The 26,757-nt window shown below is 34.4% G+C and overlaps 1 protein-coding gene across 1 annotated transcript; it reads left to right on the top strand.

Annotated features, from left to right (window-relative positions):
• Positions 1-1,535: 1,535 nt before the first annotated feature.
• Positions 1,536-5,013, top strand: LOC139854414 (uncharacterized mitochondrial protein AtMg00820-like). Its single transcript, XM_071843719.1, has 2 exons — positions 1,536-1,729; positions 4,845-5,013. Exons 1-2 carry the CDS (start codon positions 1,536-1,538, stop codon positions 5,011-5,013), a joined length of 363 nt encoding a protein of 120 aa, XP_071699820.1.
• The last annotated feature ends 21,744 nt before the right edge of the window (positions 5,014-26,757 follow it).

Genomic DNA, 26,757 nt, shown 5'->3' on the forward strand with positions numbered 1-26,757 from the left:
TACTCGTTCCACAAAAGAAATTTCGTGGTTATGGCATCACCCGATGTCTCACCTGAATTACATGGGTATCAATCGACTAGTCTCTAAAGACGTGGGTGATGGTATTCCTAGCTCTCAATATGATATGCATCATGTGTGTCCATCATTTGCAATGAGTAAGCTGAAATGGACTAATCATTTGCTTAAGCAAGTCCCGAGTAGTTCAACGTCTTTGCAATTATTGCATACGGACTTATGTAGACCCATGAGAGTTTCAAGCCTCAGTGGCCGGAAACATGTGCTTGTCATTGTTGATGACTATACTAGATTTACATGAGTTTTTATTTTATGGACCAAATCTGAACCCCTGCCATTATCATTGAGTTCATTAAGAAAACTCAATGCTCTTTTAACAAACATGTTAAGAGCATCAAAACTGATAATGGGATGGAAATTTAAAAATGACCTGCTTGATTGTTACCTAAAAGACCAGGGCATTGAATATCAGTTCTCTGGTGTACGAACCCCTCCCCCCCCCAACAAAATGGAGTAGTCGAATGATGTAATCGTACATTATGTGAGGCAGCATGAACGATGCTTGTCTACTCTAAATTACCCCCGAAAATGTGAAGGGAGGCCATTTCAACTTCATGTTATACCCAAAATTAATGTATCATAAACAAACATTTTGACAAAACTCCTTATAAGTTGCTATATAGTAGACGCCCGAATGTTAAATATTTCCGTATTTTTGGATGTATATGCTATGTTCTTAACGATTTTGATAGCCTTGGAAAGTTTGATGCTCATGGCGATCAGGCCATATTTCTCAGTTACTCGTCAAACAAAGTGGCTTATCGTGTGTATCATAAAAGAACAAGGACGATAAAGGAAAGCATTAATGTTCATTTTGATGAGTTATTGAGGATGGCTTTTGAACAACTCAGTTCAAAACCCATTCCTAACCTGGCTACCACTTCTTCCTCACAAAACTCAATTTTCTCGAAGAAGGGTGTTCCTACGGTAACTATAGAGGAACTGGATCTATTGTTTGATTCTATGTATACTCCTCAATCGAACTCACCTGTTCATGCCGTACCTGAAACACCAACAAAATCAATTTCATTTGAGACACAACCAAGTCTCTTTGATAAAGATACAACAACAACAACAACTGATTCACCAGTTGTGTCTTCATCCTCCCTCCCACCTCCTGATATTATTCTTGAACTAATTCAAGACACATCCCTTAATACAACTACAGAAATTTCTCCTGAAATTCAAACCCATAAGACAATGTTACTTTAGAACAAGAGAATTATGGCTCAACGTCAACAACGGTTGATGTTTCAATGGATACCACTGATGTTGGACCTCTTCCACAAACCAACTGATGAACTAAAGGTCATTCAATTGATCTTATAATTGTTGATGCTACTTCTCTAGTATCAACTCGAAAGGCAACTCGAAATATGTGTTTATATACTGCCTTCCTTAGTAAGGTTGAACCAACTTCGGTGGCTCAAGCCTTACTTGGTCCAAACTAAGTAATAGCAATGCAAGAAGAGATTGGTCAATTTGAACGTTTGAAAGTATGGCAATTAGTTCCAAGCCCAACGGGTCAAAAACTAATCGGTGTGAAGTGGATATCTAAAAACAAGAAATATTCTAATGGGGTTGTGTTGCGAAATAAGGAAAAACTTGTGGCTAAGGGTTATAGACAACAAGAAGGTATTGACTATGATGAAACGTTTGCTCCGATTGCAAGGATTGAGGCTATACGTCTTTTTCTTGCATTTGCTTCTCATATGAAGTTTACGGTGTTCCAAATTGATGTCAAAACCGCTTTTCATAATGGTCATCTTTAAGAAGAAGTTTATGTTGATCAACCTGAAGGCTTTGTTGATCCTATTCATCTGAATCATGTTTACTACTTGGAGAAAGCTTTGTACAGTCTAAAGCAAGCACCGCGTGCGTGGTACTAGACCTTGATAAAGTATTTGCTGGAAAGTGGCTTTTCTCGTAGAACCATTGATACAACGCCCTCCATCCGCAAAAACCATGGTCACATTCTCTTGGTTCAATGTTACGTTGATGATATTATTTTTGGTTCCACATCCCCGGCCTTATGCAACGAATTTGGTGACTTTATGGCTAACAAATTCGAAATGAGCATGCTTGACCAGCTTAATTTCTTCTTGGGGTTACAAGTTAAACAATTACCAAACGAGATTTTTATCAGTCAAACTAAATATATCAACGATATGTTAAAACATTTTAAAATTACTGCTTTAAAATCCATGACAACCACAATGAGGAAATTGCTGGATGCTGATGAAAAAGGGGAACCCTTTGATATAACGCTTTATAGAAGCATGGTTGGTTCTCTAATGTATTTAAGTGTGAGCAGACCGGATATTACACTTGCTGTAACGGTATGTGCTCATTTTCAATCGAACCCAAAGAAATCACACTCCAAAGCAGTTGTTAGAATTTTCCAATACCTAAAAGGTACACCCAACCTTGGAATCTGGTATCCTCATGGATCCGATTTCAATCTCACTGCTTATACGGATGCGGATCATGGCGGTTGGCAAGTTGATAGAAAAAGCACATCTGGATCCATACAGATGTTTGGAAATAGATTGGTTGGTTGGTCATCCAAAAAGCAAAATTGTGTATCTTTATCACCAGCTGAGTCTGAGTATGTTGCTGTAGCTCACTGTTGTTCACAAGTTTTGTGGATGCAAACTCAACTATTAGACCATGGGTTTAAGATAACTAAGACCTCAATTTATTGTGATTCACAAAGTACAATTACAATAACTAGCAACCTGGTCCAGCATTCTAAGACTAAACACATAGATATTCGTTATCATTTTGTCAAGGACCATGTAGAAAAAAAGATGTAGAATCATACTATGTGTCTAGAAAAGTGCAATTAGCTGACATGTTCACTAAACCTTTAGATGTAGTTAGGCTAAATTTCTTAATTCAACAAATTGGCATGGTGGAATATAGTGCTTAATTTCCTTAATTGGACCTATACATGTAATCTTATGTTTAGGGGGAGTATATACTTTCTAGGGGGAGCAACTTACCTCTTATGCTTTAGATATTATCATTCAAGGGGGAGCTTTTAATTTTCTGTTAACTCCCTGAGCTTTTAATTCAATAGTTACAAAAGGAGAGGTAACTGATTGATATCATATTTCAAGGAGGAGTTATTAAATTTTCTTATGGAAAGATCAAAATGATGATTTACTTAACTGTATATCACATTTTGAGGGGGGAAAAGAGAGAAAATGAAAAAGAAAATTGATTTTGAAAAAGTGAATATATAAAAATGTTAAGTTTTGATGGTTGAAATTCTCTTTGGCTTGTATACATCACAGTATGCAACCTGTTTTAACAATTGGTATCACTGAAGATTTGTACTTTGTACATATTTCTAAAATTCATAAGTACAAATCTTGATTTTAGAAAATTCATAAAAAATTGAAAAGATTAAATTCAAAAAGATTTGAATTTTTCATGAATAAATGCTATTTTTAGCATCATACCGAATTTGACAACCAAACACTGCAGATTTGGTAAGTCTCAAAATGTTCAAAATTTACTCAGAATTGAAATTTAATGAAAGTATAATAACCTTGTGCAATTATTGATATTGATTTGTCAAAGTTTGAAGTTAAATTGATTAAAATCTTAAATGTATTGTATTTGGTATTGAAGGCCCATTCGGCAAAGCCCATATTTGACCCAAATTCGGTGTATATATATATATATATATATATATATATATATATATATATATATATATATATATATATATATATATATATATATATATATATATATATATATATATAGAGGAGTCAAAATCGAAGACTTACGTTTTCAAAAGCTTAAACCGAATATGATAAACTTACCGAATCTGTTCCTAATCTACCGACTCCGTTTTTTATACTTCAAATCTTTGGTAAATCTTCCTTTTAATCACATTCAACATGAATAAGACTCTCAATTTGCTAAATTACTGAAAAACCGAATCTGAGTTTGAAACTCCAATTCTTAGATTAAATCTGATTGGTTTGATTTAATGACATGAGATAAAGTCTATTTAGTGGTTAATTAGTTGATCTATCATAGAAATGACTCAGATTACATGATTAATTCGTGTTTAATGGATTCTTTATATACCGAATGTGTTTATGCTACAGTTACCGAGTCTGTTCAACATGATAACATGACTGTCTGACTCTTTTGAGTTTTAAAATGTTTCTGGTTGAGAACTTAAGTGTTATATGACTAGATATGCATGTTAAAGTTATAATATATGAAATTTGAAGATACCGAATCTGATATTTAAACAGGATACCGAGTCTGATATATGGTAGTTTAAAACTTCATGATTTGAATTTGAAAACTTGCATGCTTACTCTAGTTCATCAAAGTTAAATGAAAAGCATATTTAGTAACTGAATCTGCAAAATTTCATGGTTATCGAATCTGCTCATGATTTTGAAAAATGACTAATATTTGGTTAATCATGATGATTTTGAAATGTATAATGCTTTATTTGAATATCATGATTGTCAAATACTTGTATATATCTTGAATGAAATATTTTTATAACTTATAAAATCTAAAAAAATCATAAACTTGAAAAATACAAAGGACTTCAAATGAAATAAGGATAGAGATATGTGCTCTATGATAACATATTGTGGTCTTCTATTCTTATTAAACAGCTAAATGGCAAACAACTACTTCATTAACACTGAGACCAACATACCCGGCAACTACTGGCTTGCTATTCTGGAAAGGCATCACTTATGTGGTTGATTGAGCAATACTGTCAGTGTGCCTGAGGCAAATTTGAGACTTGTGAATAGAACAATCAAATTTGTTGAGGCTACACAGCCTACTGCTTTTAATCCACAAGGAGAACCTTCTAGATTTGAGTTTGAACTCAGATGTGTGAATGGTTTAAGGAGGATTACTAAGGCTGATTTCAGGAGGATATTTTAGCTTTCTCTTGTGAATAATGCTCCTACATACCCTTCTACTCAACAAATGATGAACTTAATCTTCCAACTTGGATATAGTGGAGATACTACTGTTACACCTGCTAAGTTTAAAAAGAAGTACTTACACTTCAGGTGGTATGTGATCTTCTCAAACATAAATAGGTGTCTTCTAATGACACGAAGTGGATCTGATAGCTTAATAATGCCAATGCTGAAGCTATTCTACTCTTTCACCAGAGTAGAAAACCCTAATTATGCTAAAATTCTATGGGATCTGGTTCAGGCACAAGTGGACAAAACAAGGAGTTCATATATCCCTTGTGAAAGGTTTTTCTGTATCTTTATTCATGATGCTTTAACTGCTTGCAGAAATGCCAATATTCCTGTTCCAGGTACACAGGGTATGTATATGGTATGTTTTGGGGAGGTGAAGATGAACACCCTGGTGATATCTAATAATCAATTCACTACACCAATAACAAATTGGTTTTTGAGGTTAGCTAATCCCTTAGACGCTAGAATGCGTACTTATTTTCAGGCATTAGGGATACCTCTTTCGAACCCAGCTCAACAAGAACCAATTGAACCCGCTGTGGTTTCAGCCTTAGCGGTTGCAGATGAACCTAGAGTCCAACCATCCGGGCCAGTTAACACCTCACTTAGGATTAACCTGAAATGCCCTAGGGTTATCTGAAAAGCTCAACCCGTGAGAATCAATGAACCTAGTCCAACTAGGAATGAACCTACCTTATCAACTACACCTGAGGGGAGTGACTCTTCAGCAACTAAATCATCTCCCGAACAAACGAAGAAGAGGACACGATATATTCCTGATGAGATGATTCAGACTCCGCCAACCCAACGCGTAACTAGATCTAGGTCTTCGACTCCAATCTTTCGCCCAACTGTTACTCAAAATATTGGTGACACGAATCAAGACTTAGAGCCAACTAGGTCACCTTCACCCATTTCCGTATCACGGATGGTAAAAAGACCAAACAGGCCATCCAACTTAATCAGAATTTAAGAATAAATCCCACCGTCAAAGATACTTCAGCATCTTTAAAGGAAGTAAAGCCTTCCTCTGCAGTAAAGTCTGCGCTGACTCAATCGATTAAGGAAACTCAGTCATTGAAGTCCAGAATGGCCGAAGGGGAGCCGAAAAACCTTGAAAAGGCACCCTGCATATCAGCTGTAAATCCTTTTGATATACTTCATCCATGTGACATTGTATTGCCTCAATGTCCAACAGGGCCTGGAGGTCTAGCTTATCTTGATTAGGGAGATCTGTCGCGTCTCATGGAAATGAATCAACATGACATTCCTTCAGAAAATTTATCAGACTTCTGATAATGCTAAAAACGAACATATATTTCATAGCATTATTCCTCAAGAAAGACAAGATTTTAGTTACAATTGTTCTATTTACAAGTGATATTCGTTTAAATAATAAAAGGTGAAGACAAAAGACAGATTCGACGAATTGAAGACGCAAACGACCAAAAAGCTCAAAAGTACAAAAGACAATCAAAGAGGTTCCAATTATTGATAAGAAACGTCTCGAAATTACAAGAGTACAAGATTCAAAACGCAAAGTACAAGATATTAAATTGTACGCAAGGACGTTCGAAAATCCGGAACCGGGACTAGAGTCAACTCTCAACGCTCGACGCAACGGACTAAAAATTACAAGTCAACTATGCACATAAATATAATATAATATTTAAATAATTCTTATAATTATTTATATATTATAATAAATAATAAAAACCGTCGGCAAGAAAGACTCCAAAGGGACTGAGATGTAATTTCATTCTCCGCGACTCGCGGAGTTTGAAGAGTATTTCACCGCGAGTCGCGGAGCCCCAAAAGTCAAAAATCCCTATAAAAGCAACCGAATTCTGATCGCAAATCATCATCTTTTTTTTTCTCCTCATTCATACGATATATTTATATTTATAATTTATATTTTAATTTTAATTTTAATTATAATTCTAATAATAAGGGTATGTTAGCGAATATTGTAAGGGTGTAAGTCGAAATTCTGTCCGTGTAACGCTACGCTATTTTTAATCATTGTAAGTTATGTTCAACCTTTTTACATTAATGTCTCGTAGCTAAGTTATTATTATGCTTATTTAAAATGAAGTAATCATGATGTTGGGCTAATTACTAAAATTGGGTAATTGGGCTTTGTACCATAATTGGGGTTTGGACAAAAGAACGACACTTGTGGAAATTAGACTATGGGCTATTAATGGGCTTTATATTTGTTTAACTAAATGATAGTTTGTTAATGTTAATATAAAGATTTACAATTGGGCGTCCCTATAAATTACCATATACACTCGATCGGACACGATGGGCGGGGTATTTATAACAACGAATAATCGTTCATTTAACCGGACACGGGAATGGATTAATAGCCACTAAAATAATTAAAACAGGGGTGAAATTATGTACAAGGACACTTGGTATAATTGATAACAAAATATTAAAACCTTGGGTTACACTCAGTCGACATCCTGGTGTAATTATTAAACAAAGTATTAAAATCTTGTTACAGTTTAAGTCCCCAATTAGTTGGAATATTTAACTTCGGGTATAAGGATAATTTGACGAGGACACTCGCATTTTATATTTATGACTGATGGACTGTTATGGACAAAAACCAGACGGACATATTAAATAATCCAGGACAAAGGACAATTAACCCATGAGCATAAAACAAAAATCAACACGTCAAACATCATGACTACGGAAGTTTAAATAAGCATAATTCTTTTATTTCATATTTAATTTCCTTTATTTTATATTTAATTGCACTTCTAAATATCGCATTTTTATTATTATTGTATTTAATTGCACTTTTAATTATCGTACTTTTTAATTATCGGAAGTTTATTTTATCGCACTTTTATTATTCGCAATTTCATTATCGTTATTTACTTTATGCTTTAATTTAAGTCTTGTATTCATTTTTAATATTTTACATTTGGTTTTAACTGCGACTAAAGTTTTAAAATCGACAAACCGGTCATTAAACGGTAAAAACCCCCCTTTATAATAATAATATTACTTATATATATATATATTTGTATTTTTATAAAAGTAAACTAATATAGCGTTAAGCTTTGTTTAAAGATTTTACCTGTGGAACGAACCGGACTTACTAAAAACTACACTACTGTACGATTAGGTACACTGCCTATAAGTGTTGTAGCAAGGTTTAAGTATATCCATTCTATAAATAAATAAATATCTTGTGTAAAATTGTATCGTATTTAATAGTATTTCCTGCAAAAATTTAATAGTATTTTATACCACTCCGCTACCGCATCAAGTATTTTTGGCGCCGCTGCCGGGGAACTTTCTAAACGCCGGAAGCACAACGCTAATATAAAAAAAAGAGATTTTTAGTTTACTTCTATTAAAAGTCGCTTTTGTAAAAATACGTTTTAAATATTCGAAAATATAAAAAGAAAAACAAAAATATAAGTATTTTTTAGATTTTTTTAAATATTTAAGTTTTATAAGTTTCTTTATTTTTATTTTAGTTTATAAAAATATAAGTTTTATTTAAATATCTTTTATTTATATAAAAACAGAAAACAGAAAAAAAAATAAATAAATAAATAAAGAAAAACGCGTCGAAGATTAAACCTGTCATCTGAATTTCTGAACCCCGCGAGTCGCGGGGTTTGAAGCTTTGAATACCGCAAGTCGCGGAGGGGACCTGACACACGAACAGGAAGCCCTAATCCTGCATTTATTACGGATTATTATTAATTATTATTATTATTAACCCTAATTATTATTATTATTATAATTAAGTTTATTTTTAATTTAAGTTTTATTTAATTTATATTTTAGTTAAATTAGTTTAATTAAATTGTAAAATTAGTAGTTTTATTAAATAAATAATATAAAAATAATATTTTTATAAAAATTGTACTTTTTACAACTTTTTGTTTATTTTTATATTTTGTCCCTTTTTAATCGTTGTTGTAGTGACCCGAACTTTTCCATGTTTATATATATTAATTGAGATTGATATTTACATGATTAAATGTTTCCAACATGTTAAGCAATCAAACTTGTTAAGACTTGATTAATTGAAATATGTTTCATATAGACAATTGACCACCCAAGTTGATCGGTGATTCACGAACGTTAAAACTTGTAAAAACTATATGATGACATATATATGGATATATATATATAGTTAACATGATACTATGATAAGAAAACATATCATAAAGTATATTAACAATGAACTACATATATAAAAACAAGACTACTAACTTAATGATTTTTAAACGAGACATATATGTAACGATTATCGTTGTAAAGACATTTAATGTATATATATCATATTAAGAGATATTCATACATGATAATATCATGATAATATAATAATTTAAAATCTCATTTGATATTATAAACATTGGGTTAACAACATTTAACAAGATCGTTAACCTAAAGGTTTCAAAACAACACTTACATGTAACGACTAACGATGACTTAACGACTCAGTTAAAATGTATATACATGTAGTGTTTTAATATGTATTTATACACTTTTGAAAGACTTCAATACACTTATCAAAATACTTCTACTTAACAAAAATGCTTACAATTACATCCTCGTTTAGTTTCATCAACAATTCTACTCGTATGCACCCGTATTCGTACTCGTACAATACACAGCTTTTAGATGTATGTACTATTGGTATATACACTCCAATGATCAGCTCTTAGCAGCCCATGTGAGTCACCTAACACATGTGGGAACCATCATTTGGCAACTAGCATGAAATATCTCATAAAATTACAAAAATATGAGTAATCATTCATGACTTATTTACATGAAAACAAAATTACATATCCTTTATATCTAATCCATACACCAACGACCAAAAACACCTACAAACACTTTCATTCTTCAATTTTCTTCATCTAATTGATCTCTCTCAAGTTCTATCTTCAAGTTCTAAGTGTTCTTCATAAATTCTAAAAGTTCTAGTTTCATAAAATCAAGAATACTTTCAAGTTTGCTAGCTCACTTCCAATCTTGTAAGGTGATCATCCAACCTCAAGAAATCTTTGTTTCTTACAGTAGGTTATCATTCTAATACAAGGTAATAATCATATTCAAACTTTGGTTCAATTTCTATAACTATAACAATCTTATTTCAAGTGATGATCTTACTTGAACTTGTTTTCGTGTCATGATTCTGCTTCAAGAACTTCGAGCCATCCAAGGATCCATTGAAGCTAGATCCATTTTTCTCTTTTCTAGTAGGTTTATCCAAGGAAATTAAGGTAGTAATGATGTTCATAACATCATTCGATTCATACATATAAAGCTATCTTATTCGAAGGTTTAAACTTGTAATCACTAGAACATAGTTTAGTTAATTCTAAACTTGTTCGCAAACAAAAGTTAATCCTTCTAACTTGACTTTTAAAATCAACTAAACACATGTTCTATATCTATATGATATGCTAACTTAATGATTTAAAACCTGGAAACATGAAAAACACCGTAAAACCGGATTTACGCCGTCGTAGTAACACCGCGGGCTGTTTTGGGTTAGTTAATTAAAAACTATGATAAACTTTGATTTAAAAGTTGTTATTCTGAGAAATGATTTTTATTATGAACATGAAACTATATCCAAAAATTATGGTTAAACTCAAAGTGGAAGTATGTTTTCTAAAATGGTCATCTAGACGTCGTTCTTTCGACTGAAATGACTACCTTTACAAAAATGACTTGTAACTTATTTTTCCAACTATAAACCTATAATTTTTCTGTTTAGATTCATAAAATGGATTTAAAATGAAGAAGTTATGGGTAAAACAAGATTGGATAATTTTTCTCATTTTAGCTACGTGAAAATTGGTAACAAATCTATTCCAACCATAACTTAATCAACTTGTATTGTATATTATGTAATCTTGAGATACCATAGACACGTATACAATGTTTCGACCTATCATTTCGACACATCTATATATATTTCGGAACAACCATAGACACTCTATATGTGAATGTTGGAGTTAGCTATACAGGGTTGAGGTTGATTCCAAAATATATATAGTTTGAGTTGTGATCAATACTGAGATACGTATACACTGGGTCGTGGATTGATTCAAGATAATATTTATCGATTTATTTCTGTACATCTAACTGTGGACAACTAGTTATAGGTTACTAACGAGGACAGCTGACTTAATAAACTTAAAACATCAAAATATATTAAAAGTGTTGTAAATATATTTTGAACATACTTTAATATATATGTATATATTGTTATAGGTTCGTGAATCAACAGTGGCCAAGTCTTACTTCCCGACGAAGTAAAAATCTGTGAAAGTGAGTTATAGTCCCACTTTTAAAATCTAATATTTTTGGGATGAGAATACATGCAGGTTTTATAAATGATTTACAAAATAGACACAAGTACGTGAAACTACATTCTATGGTTGAATTATCGAAATCGAATATGCCTCTTTTTATTAAGTCTGGTAATCTAAGAATTAGGGAACAGACACCCTAATTGACGCAAATCCTAAAGATAGATCTATTGGGCCTAACAAACCCCATCCAAAGTACCGGATGCTTTAGTACTTCGAAATTTATATCATATCCGAAGGGTGTCCCGGAATGATGGGGATATTCTTATATATGCATCTTGTTATTGTCGGTTACCAGGTGTTCACCATATGAATGATTTTTATCTCTATGTATGGGATGTGTATTGAAATATGAAATCTTGTGGTCTATTGTTACGATTTGATATATATAGGTTAAACCTATAACTCACCAACATTTTTGTTGACGTTTAAAGCATGTTTATTCTCAGGTGAATATTAAGAGCTTCCGCTGTTGCATACTAAAATAAGGACAAGATTTGGAGTCCATGTTTGTATGATATTGTGTAAAAACTGCATTCAAGAAACTGATTTCGATGTAACATATTTGTATTGTAAACCATTATGTAATGGTCGTGTGTAAACAGGATATTTTAGATTATCATTATTTGATAATCTACGTAAAGCTTTTTAAACCTTTATTTATGAAATAAAGGTTATGGTTTGTTTTAAAAATGAATGCAGTCTTTGAAAAACGTCTCATATAGAGGTCAAAACCTCGCAACGAAATCAATTAATATGGAACGTTTTTAATCAATAAGAACGGGACATTTCAGTTGGTATCAGAGCGTTGGTCTTAGAGAACCAGAAAATTTGCATTAGTGTGTCTTATGTAGTTTGTTAGGATGCATTAGTGAGTCTGGACTTTGACCGTGTTTACTTGAAAAATGATTGCTTAACAAATTTTGTTGGAAACTATATATTTTTAACATGTGAATATTATGTGATATATTAATCTCTTAACGCGTTTGATATTATGTGATAGATGTCTACCTCTAGAACAAGTCCCATTGACTCACCTAATAATAATGAAGAGTCAAATGTAAATTGGAATGATTCGTGGACTGATTCACAAGTTCCCGAAGAGGAACCGGAAGAAGAGTCGGAACCGGAAGAAGAATCGGAACCGGAAGAAGAATCGGAACCGGATGAAGAAATAGAACCGGTGGGGGAAATAATAAAACGGTTAAGTAAAAGAAAATCCTCAACCAACCGACCAAAGTTAATTATGGTCAATGGTGTTTCCGCCAAGGAAGCAAAATATTGGGAGGATTACCAATTCTCCGATGAATCGGATTCCGACGAGAATTCCGATGATGTTATAGAAATTACCCCAACTGAATTTAAAAAGGCAAAAGAAAATAATAAGGGAAAGGGCATAAAAATAGAGAAATCTAATTCCAACCCCGATGAACTTTATATGTATCGTCAACCCCCGAAGTCCTTAAGTTGTAACAATGACCCGGGAACCTCTAAACCACCAGGTTTTTCTAAACCAATGTGGACAACGACGGCTCGTATTAGGGGAACATCATATATCCCTAGAAACTTGGCAAAACGAACCAAAACCGAAGAAGAAGAAACGAGCGAGTCGGAATAAGATAGTTGTATTCGTGTGGTGTAATATATGTAATATAGTGTTCTTATGCTTTATGATATATGTAAAAATTGCTTGTATTAATAAGTATTTTTTTATGAATCTAACTCTTGTCTATTTTACAGTTTAAAAACACAAAATGGATAGACAACCCAATATTTTAAGAGACCTACCCGGAGACATGATTGATGAAATCTTGTCTAGAGTCGGCCAGAATTCTTCGGCAAACTATTTAAGGCGAGATCAGTTTGTAAGACATTCGAAGAACGTTCCAAGAATGTCTTGGTTTATAAGAGACTTTCGTTTGAAAGATGGGGGATATCACATTGGGAAACCCATAAGTTACGATGTGTTTACTTTGACGCATATATTGCGGGGAACCCAAATGCTATTTTACGCAACGGGTTAAGAAATTATTTTGACTCAATATATCCGAATATTGGACTTCGTGATTTAGAAAAAGCGGTTAACATGCAACATAAAGAAGCATGTTATGCTTACGGATTAGTAATGTTCGCTTCTCACCAAAGTGAGAACAAGAACATCGGGCTACAACTATTAAACAAAATGTTTCCACAAGTGACGGAGTCGGTAATTGGGGTAAGAAATGAGGTTTTTAGATTATTACCGGACTGTTGGACATTACGTAACCCTCGTCCCTTTGATGACGTTACAACACGCTGTCTTATCAACGGCCATAACGGTTATGTTGCACAAGACCAAGGATGGGAAGTAGTCCTAGTAAAACCAGAATGCATGACTTGTTTCTGGACGTATGAATTACGTGTCTTTATTGCCTTTGCTGAACGACTTGTGTACTAGCTAGAATTGTCTTCACAACTATCTTGTATCAAAGTTATTGTGTGCTATATTTCATGCTTTATGTAAAATAAGCGGTATTGTAAGTTTGTAAAATATTGTATAAAAGTTTGAACGCAAAATATTATTATAATCAGTTTTTCATATAGAATTGTAGTAGTTGAATTGTATATTAGCTACTAAGTATGAACTTAACGGGTAGGTACTACCCGAATTTAAACTTATAAAACGCTAATATGAAGAAAAAGCTTTTATAAATGAGTTCATATTATGCTACGAAATACTATTAACTACTCTTAATATTCTGTATGATTAACTTGTTCCATTTAACTATTTTGAAGGAAATGGCACCGACTACTCGACACACCGTGAATATGAATGAAGAGGAATTCCGTACTTTTCTAGCTTCAAACATAGCCGCAGTACAGGCTGCGCTACATACCAACAATAACCTTGGATCTAGCAGTACAGGAAATCGTGTAGGATGCACCTACAAAGAATTCACTGCCTGCAAACCTTTGGAATTTGATGGAACCGAAGGACCGATCGGATTGAAACGGTGGACCGAGAAGGTCGAATCGGTGTTTGCCATAAGTAAGTGTACTGAAGAGGACAAAGTGAAGTACGCTACGCATACCTTCACAGGTTCTGCGTTAACATGGTGGAATACCTATCTAGAGCAAGTGGGACAAGACGATGCGTACGCACTACCGTGGTCAGCATTCAAGCACTTGATGAACGAGAAGTACCGTCCCAGAACCGAGGTCAATAAGCTCAAGACAGAACTTAGAGGGTTACGAACCCAAGGATTTGATATTACCACGTACGAAAGATGATTCACAGAATTGTGCCTATTGTGTCCGGGAGCATTCGAAGATGAGGAAGAGAAGATCGACGCGTTTGTGAAAGGATTACCGGAAAGAATCCAAGAAGATATAAGTTCACACGAGCCCGCCTCCATACAACAGGCATGTAGAATGGCTCACAAACTCGTGAACCAAATTGAAGAAAGAATTAAAGAACAGACTGCTGAAGAGGCCAATGTGAAGCAAGTCAAAAGAAAGTGGGAGGAAAACGGTGATAAGAATCACCAATACAACAACAACAGCAATTACAACAATAATCGCAACAATTATCCCAACAATCGCAACATCAATCGCAACTACAACAAACGGCCCAACAACAACAACAACAACAACAACAGCAACTACAACAATCATCCCAACAACAATAATAACCGCAACAACAACAACAATCAGAAGCAGCTATGCCAAAGGTGTGAAAAGAATCACTCGGGGTTCTGCACCAAATTTTGCAACAAGTGTAAAAGAAATGGTCATAGCGCGGCGAAGTGTGAGGTCTACGGACTAGGGGTTAATAGAACGAAAGGAACAAATGGTGTCGGAACGAGTAATGGCGGAGCAAGTAGTGTCGGAGCAAGTTATGCCAATGTAGTTTGTTATAAATGTGGAAAACCGGGCCACATTATTAGAAATTGCCCGAACCAGGAGAACACGAATGGACAAGGCCGTGGAAGAGTTTTCAATATTAATGCGGCAGAGGCACAGGAAGACCCGGAGCTTGTTACGGGTACGTTTCTTATTGACAATAAATCTGCTTACGTTTTATTTGATTCGGGTGCGGATAGAAGCTATATGAGTAGAGATTTTTGTGCTAAATTAAGTTGTCCATTGACGCCTTTGGATAGTAAATTTTTACTCGAATTAGCAAATGGTAAATTAATTTCAGCAGATAATATATGTCGAAATCGAGAAATTAAACTGGTTAGCGAAACATTTAAGATTGATTTGATACCAGTAGAGTTAGGGAGTTTTGATGTGATAATCGGTATGGACTGGTTGAAAGAAGTGAAAGCGGAGATCGTTTGTTACAAAAATGCAATTCGCATTATACGAGAAAAAGGAAAACCCTTAATGGTGTACGGAGAAAAGGGCAACACGAAGCTACATCTTATTAGTAATTTGAAGGCACAAAAACTAATAAGAAAAGGTTGCTATGCTGTTCTAGCACATGTCAAGAAAGTACAAACTGAAGAAAAGAGCATCAATGATGTTCCCGTCGCAAAAGAATTTCCCGATGTATTTCCGAAAGAATTACCGGGATTACCCCCACATCGATCCGTTGAATTTCAAATAGATCTTGTACCAGGAGCTGCACCAATAGCTCGTGCTCCTTACAGACTCGCACCCAACGAGATGAAAGAACTGCAAAGCCAATTACAAGAACTTTTAGAGCGTGGTTTCATTCGACCAAGCACATCACCGTGGGGAGCTCCTGTTTTGTTTGTCAAGAAGAAAGATGGTACATTCAGGTTGTGTATCGACTACCGAGAGTTGAACAAACTTACCATCAAGAACCGCTACCCACTACCGAGAATCGACGACTTATTTGATCAACTACAAGGCTCGTCTGTTTATTCAAAGATTGACTTACGTTCCGGGTATCATCAAATGCGGGTGAAAGAAGATGATATTCCAAAGACTGCTTTCAGAACACGTTACGGTCATTACGAGTTTATGGTCATGCCGTTTGGTTTAACTAATGCACCAGCTGTGTTCATGGACCTTATGAACCGAGTGTGTGGACCATACCTTGACAAGTTTGTCATTGTTTTCATTGATGACATACTTATTTACTCAAAGAATGACCAAGAACACGGTGAACATTTGAGAAAGGTGTTAGAAGTATTGAGGAAGGAAGAATTGTACGCTAAGTTTTCAAAGTGTGCATTTTGGTTGGAAGAAGTTCAATTCCTCGGTCACATAGTGAACAAAGAAGGTATTAAGGTGGATCCGGCAAAGATAGAAACTGTTGAAAAGTGGGAAACCCCGAAAACTCCGAAACACATACGCCAGTTTTTAGGACTAGCTGGTTACTACAGAAGGTTCATCCAAGACTTTTCCAGAATAGCAAAACCCTTGACTGCATTAACGCATAAAGGGAAGAAATTTGAATGGAATGATGAACAAGAGAAAGCGTTTCAGTTATTGAAGAAAAAGCTAACTACGGCACCTATATTGTCATTGCCTGAAGGGAATGATGATTTTGTGATTTATTGTGATGCATCAAAGCAAGGTCTCGGTTGTGTATTAATGCAACGAACGAAGGTGATTGCTTATGCGTCTAGACAATTGAAGATTCACGAACAAAATTATACGACGCATGATTTGGAATTAGGCGCGGTTGTTTTTGCATTAAAGACTTGGAGGCACTACTTATATGGGGTCAAAAGTATTATATATACCGACCAAAAAAGTCTTCAACACATATTTAATCAGAAACAACTGAATATGAGGCAGCGTAGGTGGATTGAATTATTGAATGATTACGACTTTGAGATTCGTTACCACCCGGGGAAGGCAAATGTTGTAGCCGATGCCTTGAGCAGGAAGGACAGAGAACCCATTCGAGTAAAATCTATGAATATAATGATTCATAATAACATTACTACTCAAATAAAGGAGGCGCAACAAGGAGTTTTAAAAGAGGGAAATTTAAAGGATGAAATACCCAAAGGATCGGAGAAGCATCTTAATATTCGGGAAGACGGAACCCCGTATAGGGCTGAAAGGATTTGGGTACCAAAATTTGGAGATATGAGAGAAATGGTACTTAGAGAAGCTCATAAAACCAGATACTCAATACATCCTGGAACGGGGAAGATGTACAAGGATCTCAAGAAACATTTTTGGTGGCCGGGTATGAAAGCCGATGTTGCTAAATACGTAGGAGAATGTTTGACGTGTTCTAAGGTCAAAGCTGAGCATCAGAAACCATCAGGTCTACTTCAACAACCCGAAATCCCGGAATGGAAATGGGAAAACATTACCATGGATTTCATCACTAAATTGCCAAGGACTGCAAGTGGTTTTGATACTATTTGGGTAATAGTTGATCGTCTCACCAAATCAGCACACTTCCTGCCAATAAGAGAAGATGACAAGATGGAGAAGTTAGCACGACTGTATTTGAAGGAAGTCGTCTCCAGACATGGAATACCAATCTCTATTATCTCTGATAGGGATGGTAGATTTATTTCAAGATTCTGGCAGACATTACAGCAAGCATTAGGAACTCGTCTAGACATGAGTACTGCCTATCATCCACAAACTGATGGGCAGAGCGAAAGGACGATACAAACGCTTGAAGACATGCTACGAGCATGTGTTATTGATTTCGGAAACAGTTGGGATCGACATCTACCGTTAGCAGAATTTTCCTACAACAACAGCTACCATTCAAGCATTGAGATGGCGCCGTTTGAAGCACTTTATGGTAGAAAGTGCAGGTCTCCGATTTGTTGGAGTGAAGTGGGGGATAGACAGATTACGGGTCCGGAGATTATACAAGAAACTACCGAGAAGATCATCCAAATTCAACAACGGTTGAAAACCGCCCAAAGTCGACAAAAGAGCTACGCTGACATTAAAAGAAAAGATATAGAATTTGAAATTGGAGAGATGGTCATGCTTAAAGTTGCACCTTGGAAAGGCGTTGTTCGATTTGGTAAACGAGGGAAATTAAATCCAAGGTATATTGGACCATTCAAGATTATTGATCGTGTCGGACCAGTAGCTTACCGACTTGAGTTACCTCAACAACTCGCGGCTGTACATAACACTTTCCACGTCTCGAATTTGAAGAAATGTTTTGCTAAAGAAGATCTCACTATTCCGTTAGATGAAATCCAAATCAATGAAAAACTCCAATTCATCGAAGAACCCGTCGAAATAATGGATCGTGAGGTTAAAAGACTTAAGCAAAACAAGATACCAATTGTTAAGGTTCGATGGAATGCTCGTAGAGGACCCGAGTTCACCTGGGAGCGTGAAGATCAGATGAAGAAGAAATACCCGCATCTATTTCCAGAAGATTCGTCAACACCTTCAACAGCTTAAAATTTCGGGACGAAATTTATTTAACGGGTAGGTACTGTAGTGACCCGAACTTTTCCATGTTTATATATATTAATTGAGATTGATATTTACATGATTAAATGTTTCCAACATGTTAAGCAATCAAACTTGTTAAGACTTGATTAATTGAAATATGTTTCATATAGACAATTGACCACCCAAGTTGACCGGCGATTCACGAACGTTAAAACTTGTAAAAACGACTTGACGATATACATATGGTTAACATGAGATTATGATAATTAAGTATCTCCATAAGTATATTAACAATGAGTTATATACATATAAACAAGACTACTAACTTAAGGATTTCGAAACGAGACATATATGTAACGATTATCGTTGTAACGACATTTAAATGTATATATATCATATTAAGATATATTAATATATCATAATATCATGATAATATAATAATTTAACATCTCATTAGATATAATAAACAATGGGTTAACAACATTAATTGAGATCGTTAACTTAAAGGTTTCAAAACAACACTTACATGTAACGACTAACGATGACTTAACGACTCCGTTAAAATGTATATACATGTAGTATATTTAGATGTATTAAAATACTTCTGGAAGACTTCAAGACATATATCAAAACACTCATACTTAACGAAAATGGTTACAGTTACTTTCCCATTCTTTTCTTTCATCAAGAATTCTAGTCGTATTCTTACCCGTATTATACACAGCTTCAAAACGTACTTACTATGGGTATATACCAATAGGAACTAGCATGGGATTCCACTCTTGATTATGTCATGTATTACTAATCAATTTTAACTTCTACCATGAGCTAGTCAACTAACTAGAACACCTTTTAACCCCACTCACCACTCACCAATTAACACTCATCATTCACTCCATTTCACTTCCAAATCTCTTTCTAAGTCTCTCTCAACACACCCACACTATTATGAACGTATTTTTCCAGTAGTTAATCATCATCTTCATCAAAAATCACTTCAAGAATCAAGCTATAATCATCATAGGAAGAACACTTCAAGAATACTTCAAAAATCCCTTCAAGTTTACTAATTTACTTCCAAGCTTTCTAATCCATTCCAAGTAATCATCTAAGATCAAGAAACCTTTGTTATATACAGTAGGTTATCTTTCTTATTCAAGGTAATATTCATATTCAAACTTTGATTCAATTTCTATAACTATAAACTATCTTAATTCGAGCAAAAATCTTACTTGAACTTGTTTTTGTGTCATGATCCTACTTCAAGAACTTTCAAGCCATCCAAGATCCTTTGAAGCTAGATCATTTCTTGTCACTTCCAGTAGGTTTACCTACTAAACTTGAGGTAGTAATGATGTTCATAACATCATTCGATTCATATATATAAAACTATCTTATTCGAAGGTTTAAACTCGTAATCACTAGAACATAGTTTAGTTAATTCTAAACTTGTTCGCAAACAAAAGTTAATCCTTCTAACTTGACTTTTAAAATTAACTAAACACATGTTCTATATCTATATGATATGCTAACTTAATGATTTAAAACCTGGAAACACGAAAAACACCGTAAAACCGGATTTACGCCGTCGTAGTAACACCGCGGGCTGTTTTGGGTTAGTTAATTAAAAACTATGATAAACTTTGATTTAAAAGTTGTTATTCTGAGAAAATTATTTTTATTATGAACATGAAACTATATCCAAAAATTATGGTTAAACTCAAAGTGGAAGTATGTTTTCTAAAATGGTCATCTAGACGTCGTTCTTTCGACTGAAATGACTACCTTTACAAAAACGACTTGTAACTTATTTTTCCGACTATAAACCTATACTTTTTCTGTTTAGATTCATAAAATACAGTTCAATATGAAACCATAGCAATTTGATTCATTCAAAACGGATTTAAAATGAAGAAGTTATGGGTAAAACAAGATTGGATAATTTTTCTCATTTTAGCTACGTGAAAATTGGTAACAAATCTATTCCAACCATAACTTAATCAACTTGTATTGTATATTATGTAATCTTGAGATACCATAGACACGTATACAATGTTTCGACCTATCATGTCGACACATCTATATATATTTCGGAACAACCATAGACACTCTATATGTGAATGTTGGAGTTAGCTATACAGGGTTGAGGTTGATTCCAAAATATATATAGTTTGAGTTGTGATCAATACTGAGATACGTATACACTGGGTCGTGGATTGATTCTAGATAATATTTATTGATTTATTTCTGTACATCTAACTGTGGACAACTAGTTGTAGGTTACTAACAAGGACAGCTGACTTAATAAACTTAAAACATCAAAATATATTAAAAGTGTTGTAAATATATTTTGAACATACTTTAATATATATGTATATATTGTTATAGGTTCGTGAATCAACAGTGGCCAAGTCTTACTTCTCGACGAAGTAAAAATCTGTGAAAGTGAGTTATAGTCCCACTTTTAAAATCTAATATTTTTGGGATGAGAATACATGCAGGTTTTATAAATGATTTACAAAATAGACACAAGTACGTGAAACTACATTCTATGGTTGAATTATCGAAATCGAATATGCCCCTTTTTATTAAGTCTGGTAATCTAAGAATTAGGGAACAGACACCCTAATTGACGCGAATCCTAAAGATAGATCTATTGGGCCTAACAAACCCCATCCAAAGTACCGGATGCTTTAGTACTTCGAAATTTATATCATATCCGAAGGGTGTCCCGGAATGATGGGGATATTCTTATATATGCATCTTGTTATTGTCGGTTACCAGGTGTTCACCATATGAATGATTTTTATCTCTATGTATGGGATGTGTATTGAAATATGAAATCTTGTGGTCTATTGTTACGATTTGATATATATAGGTTAAACCTATAACTCACCAACATTTTTGTTGACGTTTAAAGCATGTTTATTCTCAGGTGAATATTAAGAGCTTCCGCTGTTGCATACTAAAATAAGGACAAGATTTGAAGTCCATGTTTGTATGATATTGTGTAAAAACTGCATTCAAGAAACTGATTTTGATGCAACATATTTGTATTGTAAACCATTATGTAATGGTCGTGTGTAAACAGGATATTTTAGATTATCATTATTTGATAATCTACGTAAAGCTTTTTAAACCTTTATTTATGAAATAAAGGTTATGGTTTGTTTTAAAAATGAATGCAGTCTTTGAAAAATGTCTCATATAGAGGTCAAAACCTCGCAACGAAATCAATTAATATGGAACGTTTTTAATCAATAAGAACGGGACATTTCAATATAGAGGTCAAAACCTCGCAACGAAATCAATTAATATGGAACGTTTTTAATCAATAAGAACGGGACATTTCAGTTGTAGCGTAATATTTGTATTTTTCGCTCATATTTAATTTTAAACTTAGTTTTTGCCATAGTCATTTTTACTCCTAGATTTTTAGGCTTTGCCGTAGAATTCCTTAAGTGCTTTTTCTTTAGACTAAGATTTAGGTACTTTAGAATTTTGCGACGTCTTTTTTAGTTTCTTTTTAAGTTATTTCCATTTGGGATTTAGTTTTTCTTGTAAGCTTTAATATTTTTAGATGACTTTTACCTATGTATCAATTATCATTCCAATTAGTAATTTCAATTTGCGATTATAATTTTAAGTTAGTTGTAGTAATAAGGTTAGGTTAGTCAAGTATTTTTAAGTTTTATAAGTTTCTTTTATTTTTTCGTCACCTTTTATTTTTCAACCATTTTTCTTTTTCGACCTTTTTCGACGAACTCTTTTTCTTTCTTATTTCTCGCTATTCTAGTTTTAGGACATAGATTTTTATTCTACTTCTTATCTAAATTTCTTAAAATTACGAAAATTTATTTTGAGTGGTTAAATTAATAGACATCAAAATTTTCTGGTTCGTAGTAATAGTTGGATTTGTACGTGGACCGGGTTATTGGAGCCAAACAGTCCTCAATTATATTGAGACCAAACGAATCCTGCCCCTCTGCTGCATCTTTTGGCTATTCGAAACATGGGAAAAATCAGAAAAGTCTATTGATTGGATAACTTATTATAATTTTTCTTTCCTTTTAAAAACTAATAGGATATTCAGTGAATGCACAGAGCAAGACGTTCACCACCTTTTGTACGTTCACCACCTGTAACTAGATCAAGACATTTAGCAAATATAACCGCCGTTGATTTTTCTTTAGAATCGTCATCCAGTAGACCAAGTACTTCAGTTCAAATTTCCGATAATCCATTTTTTGAACCCGACCTCACAATTGAGAATCCGGAAAATATTCAGGAACGGTTCGTAGATCCTGAACCATTAAACTTTCCTCCGGAGCCACCAATCATTCAAACATAGATTGTTGAGGAACGAACCATTAAATCAGAATCATCTAGTGATACCGATTCAACAAATTCAATTATGGAGAATCTGGAACCTTTAAGTATGGAAGACCGAATGAGAGCTAAACGCACTGGCCAAGGTCACGCAATTACTCATCCAGACATTAATGCGCCAGATTATGAAATCAAAGGACAAATTCTACACATGGTGACTAATCAATGCCAATTTAGTGGTGCGTCGAAGGAAGATCCAAATGAACATCTACGTACCTTTAATAGGATCTGCACACTATTTAAAATCCGAGAAGTGGAGGATGAACAGATATATCTCATGTTATTTCCCTGGACTTTAAAGGGAGAAGCCAAAGATTGGTTGGAATCGTTACCTGAAGGGGCGATCGATATATGTGACGTTTTAGTTGACAAATTTCTTAAACAATTCTTTCCTGCATCTAAAGCCGTAAGACTTCAAGCAGAAATTGTTACGTTCACACAGAAACCAAATGAAACTCTATATGTGGCGTGGACTAGATATGGAAAGTTGTTAAGAGGATGTCCGCAACATGGTTTAGACACCTGTCAAATAGTACCAATATTCTACCAAGGATGCGACATCACTACAAGAAAAGACATAGATATAGCAGCTGGTGGTTCTATTATGAAGAAAACCGAAACTGATGCTTACAAAATTATTGATAATACTGCTTCCCACTCACATGAGTGGCACCAATAAAAAGACATCGTTAGATCATCTAAAGCAGCTAGAGCCGATTCTAGCCATGACTTAGATTCCATTTCCGCAAAGATAGATGCTGTGGAGAGACGAATGGAAAAGATGACTAAAGATATTCACTCAATACGAATTAGTTGTGAGCAGTGTGGAGGACCACATTTGACAAAAGATTGTCTCAGTATTGAATTAACAATGGAACAAAGAGAGAATATTTCATACATAAACCAAAGGCCTGGAAATAATTATCAGAATAATTATCAACCGCCAAGACCGATTTACAATCAAAACCAGAATTATAACAGAAATATTCCATACAACAACCAACAAGGTCCTAGCAATCAACAAGTATCCAATAATACTTATAATCAGCAAAGACCTAATTTTCAAAACAAACCACCACAACAAACCGATGATAAAAAGACGAATTTAGAAGATATGATGACGAAGCTAGTTGAAACTCAAACGCAGTTTTTCACATCTCAGAAACAAACCAATGAACAAAATGCTCAAGCATTTAGAAATCAACAAGCTTCTATTCAAAATCTGGAACAAGAAGTGAGTAACCTAGCAAGGTTAATAGGTGAAAGAAAACCGGGAAGTCTACCTAGTGATACAAATGCTAACCCCCGGAGTGAAACAGCTAAAGCCATTACCACAAGAAGTGGTACAACACTTAAACCACCTGAAATACCTGTAACTTCTGATGAAGCCATTCCTACTCCACAAGAACCACAACCTGATCAAGATAAGGAAAAAGAACCGGTAGTTGAAAAGGTTAATGAAGATAACACAGTTAAGGATAAACCTTATGTTAAACCATACCAACCACCACTTCCTTACCCGAGTAAAATGAAGAAAGAGAAACTTGAAGCCGAGCAATCCAAATTCTTGGATATGTTTAAACAGATAAATGTAAATCTTCCTTTCATTGATGTAATTTCAGGAATGCCTAGATATGCAAAATTCTTGAAAGATCTAATTTCAAATAGAAAGAAAATGGAAGAACTCTCGGCTGTTACTATGAATGCTAATTGTTCAGCAGTGCTGTTGAATAAGATACCAGAAAAATTATCTGATCCAGGAAGTTTCACAATTCCATGTTTTCTGGGTAGTCTTAGTTCAATAGAAGCATTGGCAGACTTAGGTGCTAGTATAAATCTAATGCCGTATTCACTATACACTAAACTAGACCTTGGAGAATTGAAACCAACCAGAATAAGCATACAACTAGCCGATAGATCAATAAAATATCCTAGAGGGATAATGGAGAACATGCTAGTTAAAGTTGGTACTTTAGTATTTCCAGTAGATTTTGTTGTTTTGGACATGGAAGAAGATTCTCAAGTTCCTCTCATATTAGGAAGACCATTCTTAAACACGGCTAAAGCAATGATAGACGTGTTCGGTAAGAAACTGACCCTAAGTATAGAGGATGAGAGTGTTACCTTTTCAGTTGATAGAGCAATGCAACAACCATAATCTGCAGATGATACATGTTATTATATTCAAACTATAGATGCACATGCAGAATTATTAGAAGAATTTCCAGAATTACAAGGAACAGGAGAATGTTCTTTAGGAGAAGGAACAGAACAAATTGATGAAGCTGAAATGTTAGATACACTAATAGCTAATGGATATGAACCAACAACAGAAGAAATCCAAATGCTAAAAGAAGAAGACAGATATCGATACAAATCATCGATAGAAGAACCTCCAAAATTAGAGTTAAAGCCACTTCCAAACCATTTGGAATACGCTTATTTACATGGTGAATCTGAATTACCTGTAATAATATCGTCTTCTCTTACTGAAAATGAGAAATCACAACTCATTTCCGTGTTGAAAGCTCATAAACCAGCCATTGCATGGAAGATTCATGATATTAAAGGAATAAGTCCTTCGTATTGCACACATAAAATCCTTATGGAAGAAGGTCATAAAACGTATGTGCAACGCCAACGAAGACTAAATCCTAATATGCAAGATGTAGTTAAGAAAGAGATTATTAAACTGCTAGATGCAGGTTTGATATATCCAATTTCTGATAGTCCATGGGTAAGCCCAGTTCAATGCGTGCCGAAGAAGGATGGCATGACTGTCATTACAAATGAGAAAAATGAGCTTATTCCTACTAGGACTGTAACAGGATGGCGTGTGTGTATTGATTATAGAAAATTAAATGACGCCACCAGAAAAGATCACTTTCCCTTACCTTTCATAGATCAAATGTTGGAAAGATTAGCCAGAAATAGTTACTATTGTTTTCTAGATGGATTTTCCGGATATTTTCAAATTCCAATAGCACCCGAGGACCAAGAGAAAACCACATTCACGTGCCCTTATGGTACTTTTGCTTACAAACGCATGCCATTTGGACTTTGCAACGCCCCTGCAACCTTTCAAAGGTGTATGATGGCGATTTTTCACGACATGATAGAAGAATGCATGGAAGTATTCATGGATGACTTTTCAGTCTTCGGTGATACATTTAAATCATGTCTAGTTAATCTGGAACGAATGCTAATTAGATGTGAACAATCAAATCTAGTTCTTAATTGGGAGAAATGCCATTTCATGGTTAAAGAAGGCATCGTTCTTGGACATAAAATTTCAAAAGAAGGAATTGAAGTGGATAGAGCTAAAGTAGATGTAATTGCTAAACTTCCACATCCCACCAATGTTAGAGGAGTTAGGAGTTTTCTAGGGCATGCCGGTTTTTACCGACGTTTCATAAAAGATTTTTCTAAAATTGCCACTCCTATGAATAAACTCCTAGAAAAGGATGCGCCATTCATCTTTTCAGATGAGTGTATCAAATCTTTTAATATTCTTAAAGAGAAACTCACTAATGCACCGATCATGATAACACCAAATTGGAATCTACCATTTGAACTAATGTGCGATG

Source organism: Rutidosis leptorrhynchoides, chromosome 6 (genome assembly GCF_046630445.1).
Source record: "Rutidosis leptorrhynchoides isolate AG116_Rl617_1_P2 chromosome 6, CSIRO_AGI_Rlap_v1, whole genome shotgun sequence".
NCBI classification, from domain to species: domain Eukaryota; kingdom Viridiplantae; phylum Streptophyta; class Magnoliopsida; order Asterales; family Asteraceae; genus Rutidosis; species Rutidosis leptorrhynchoides.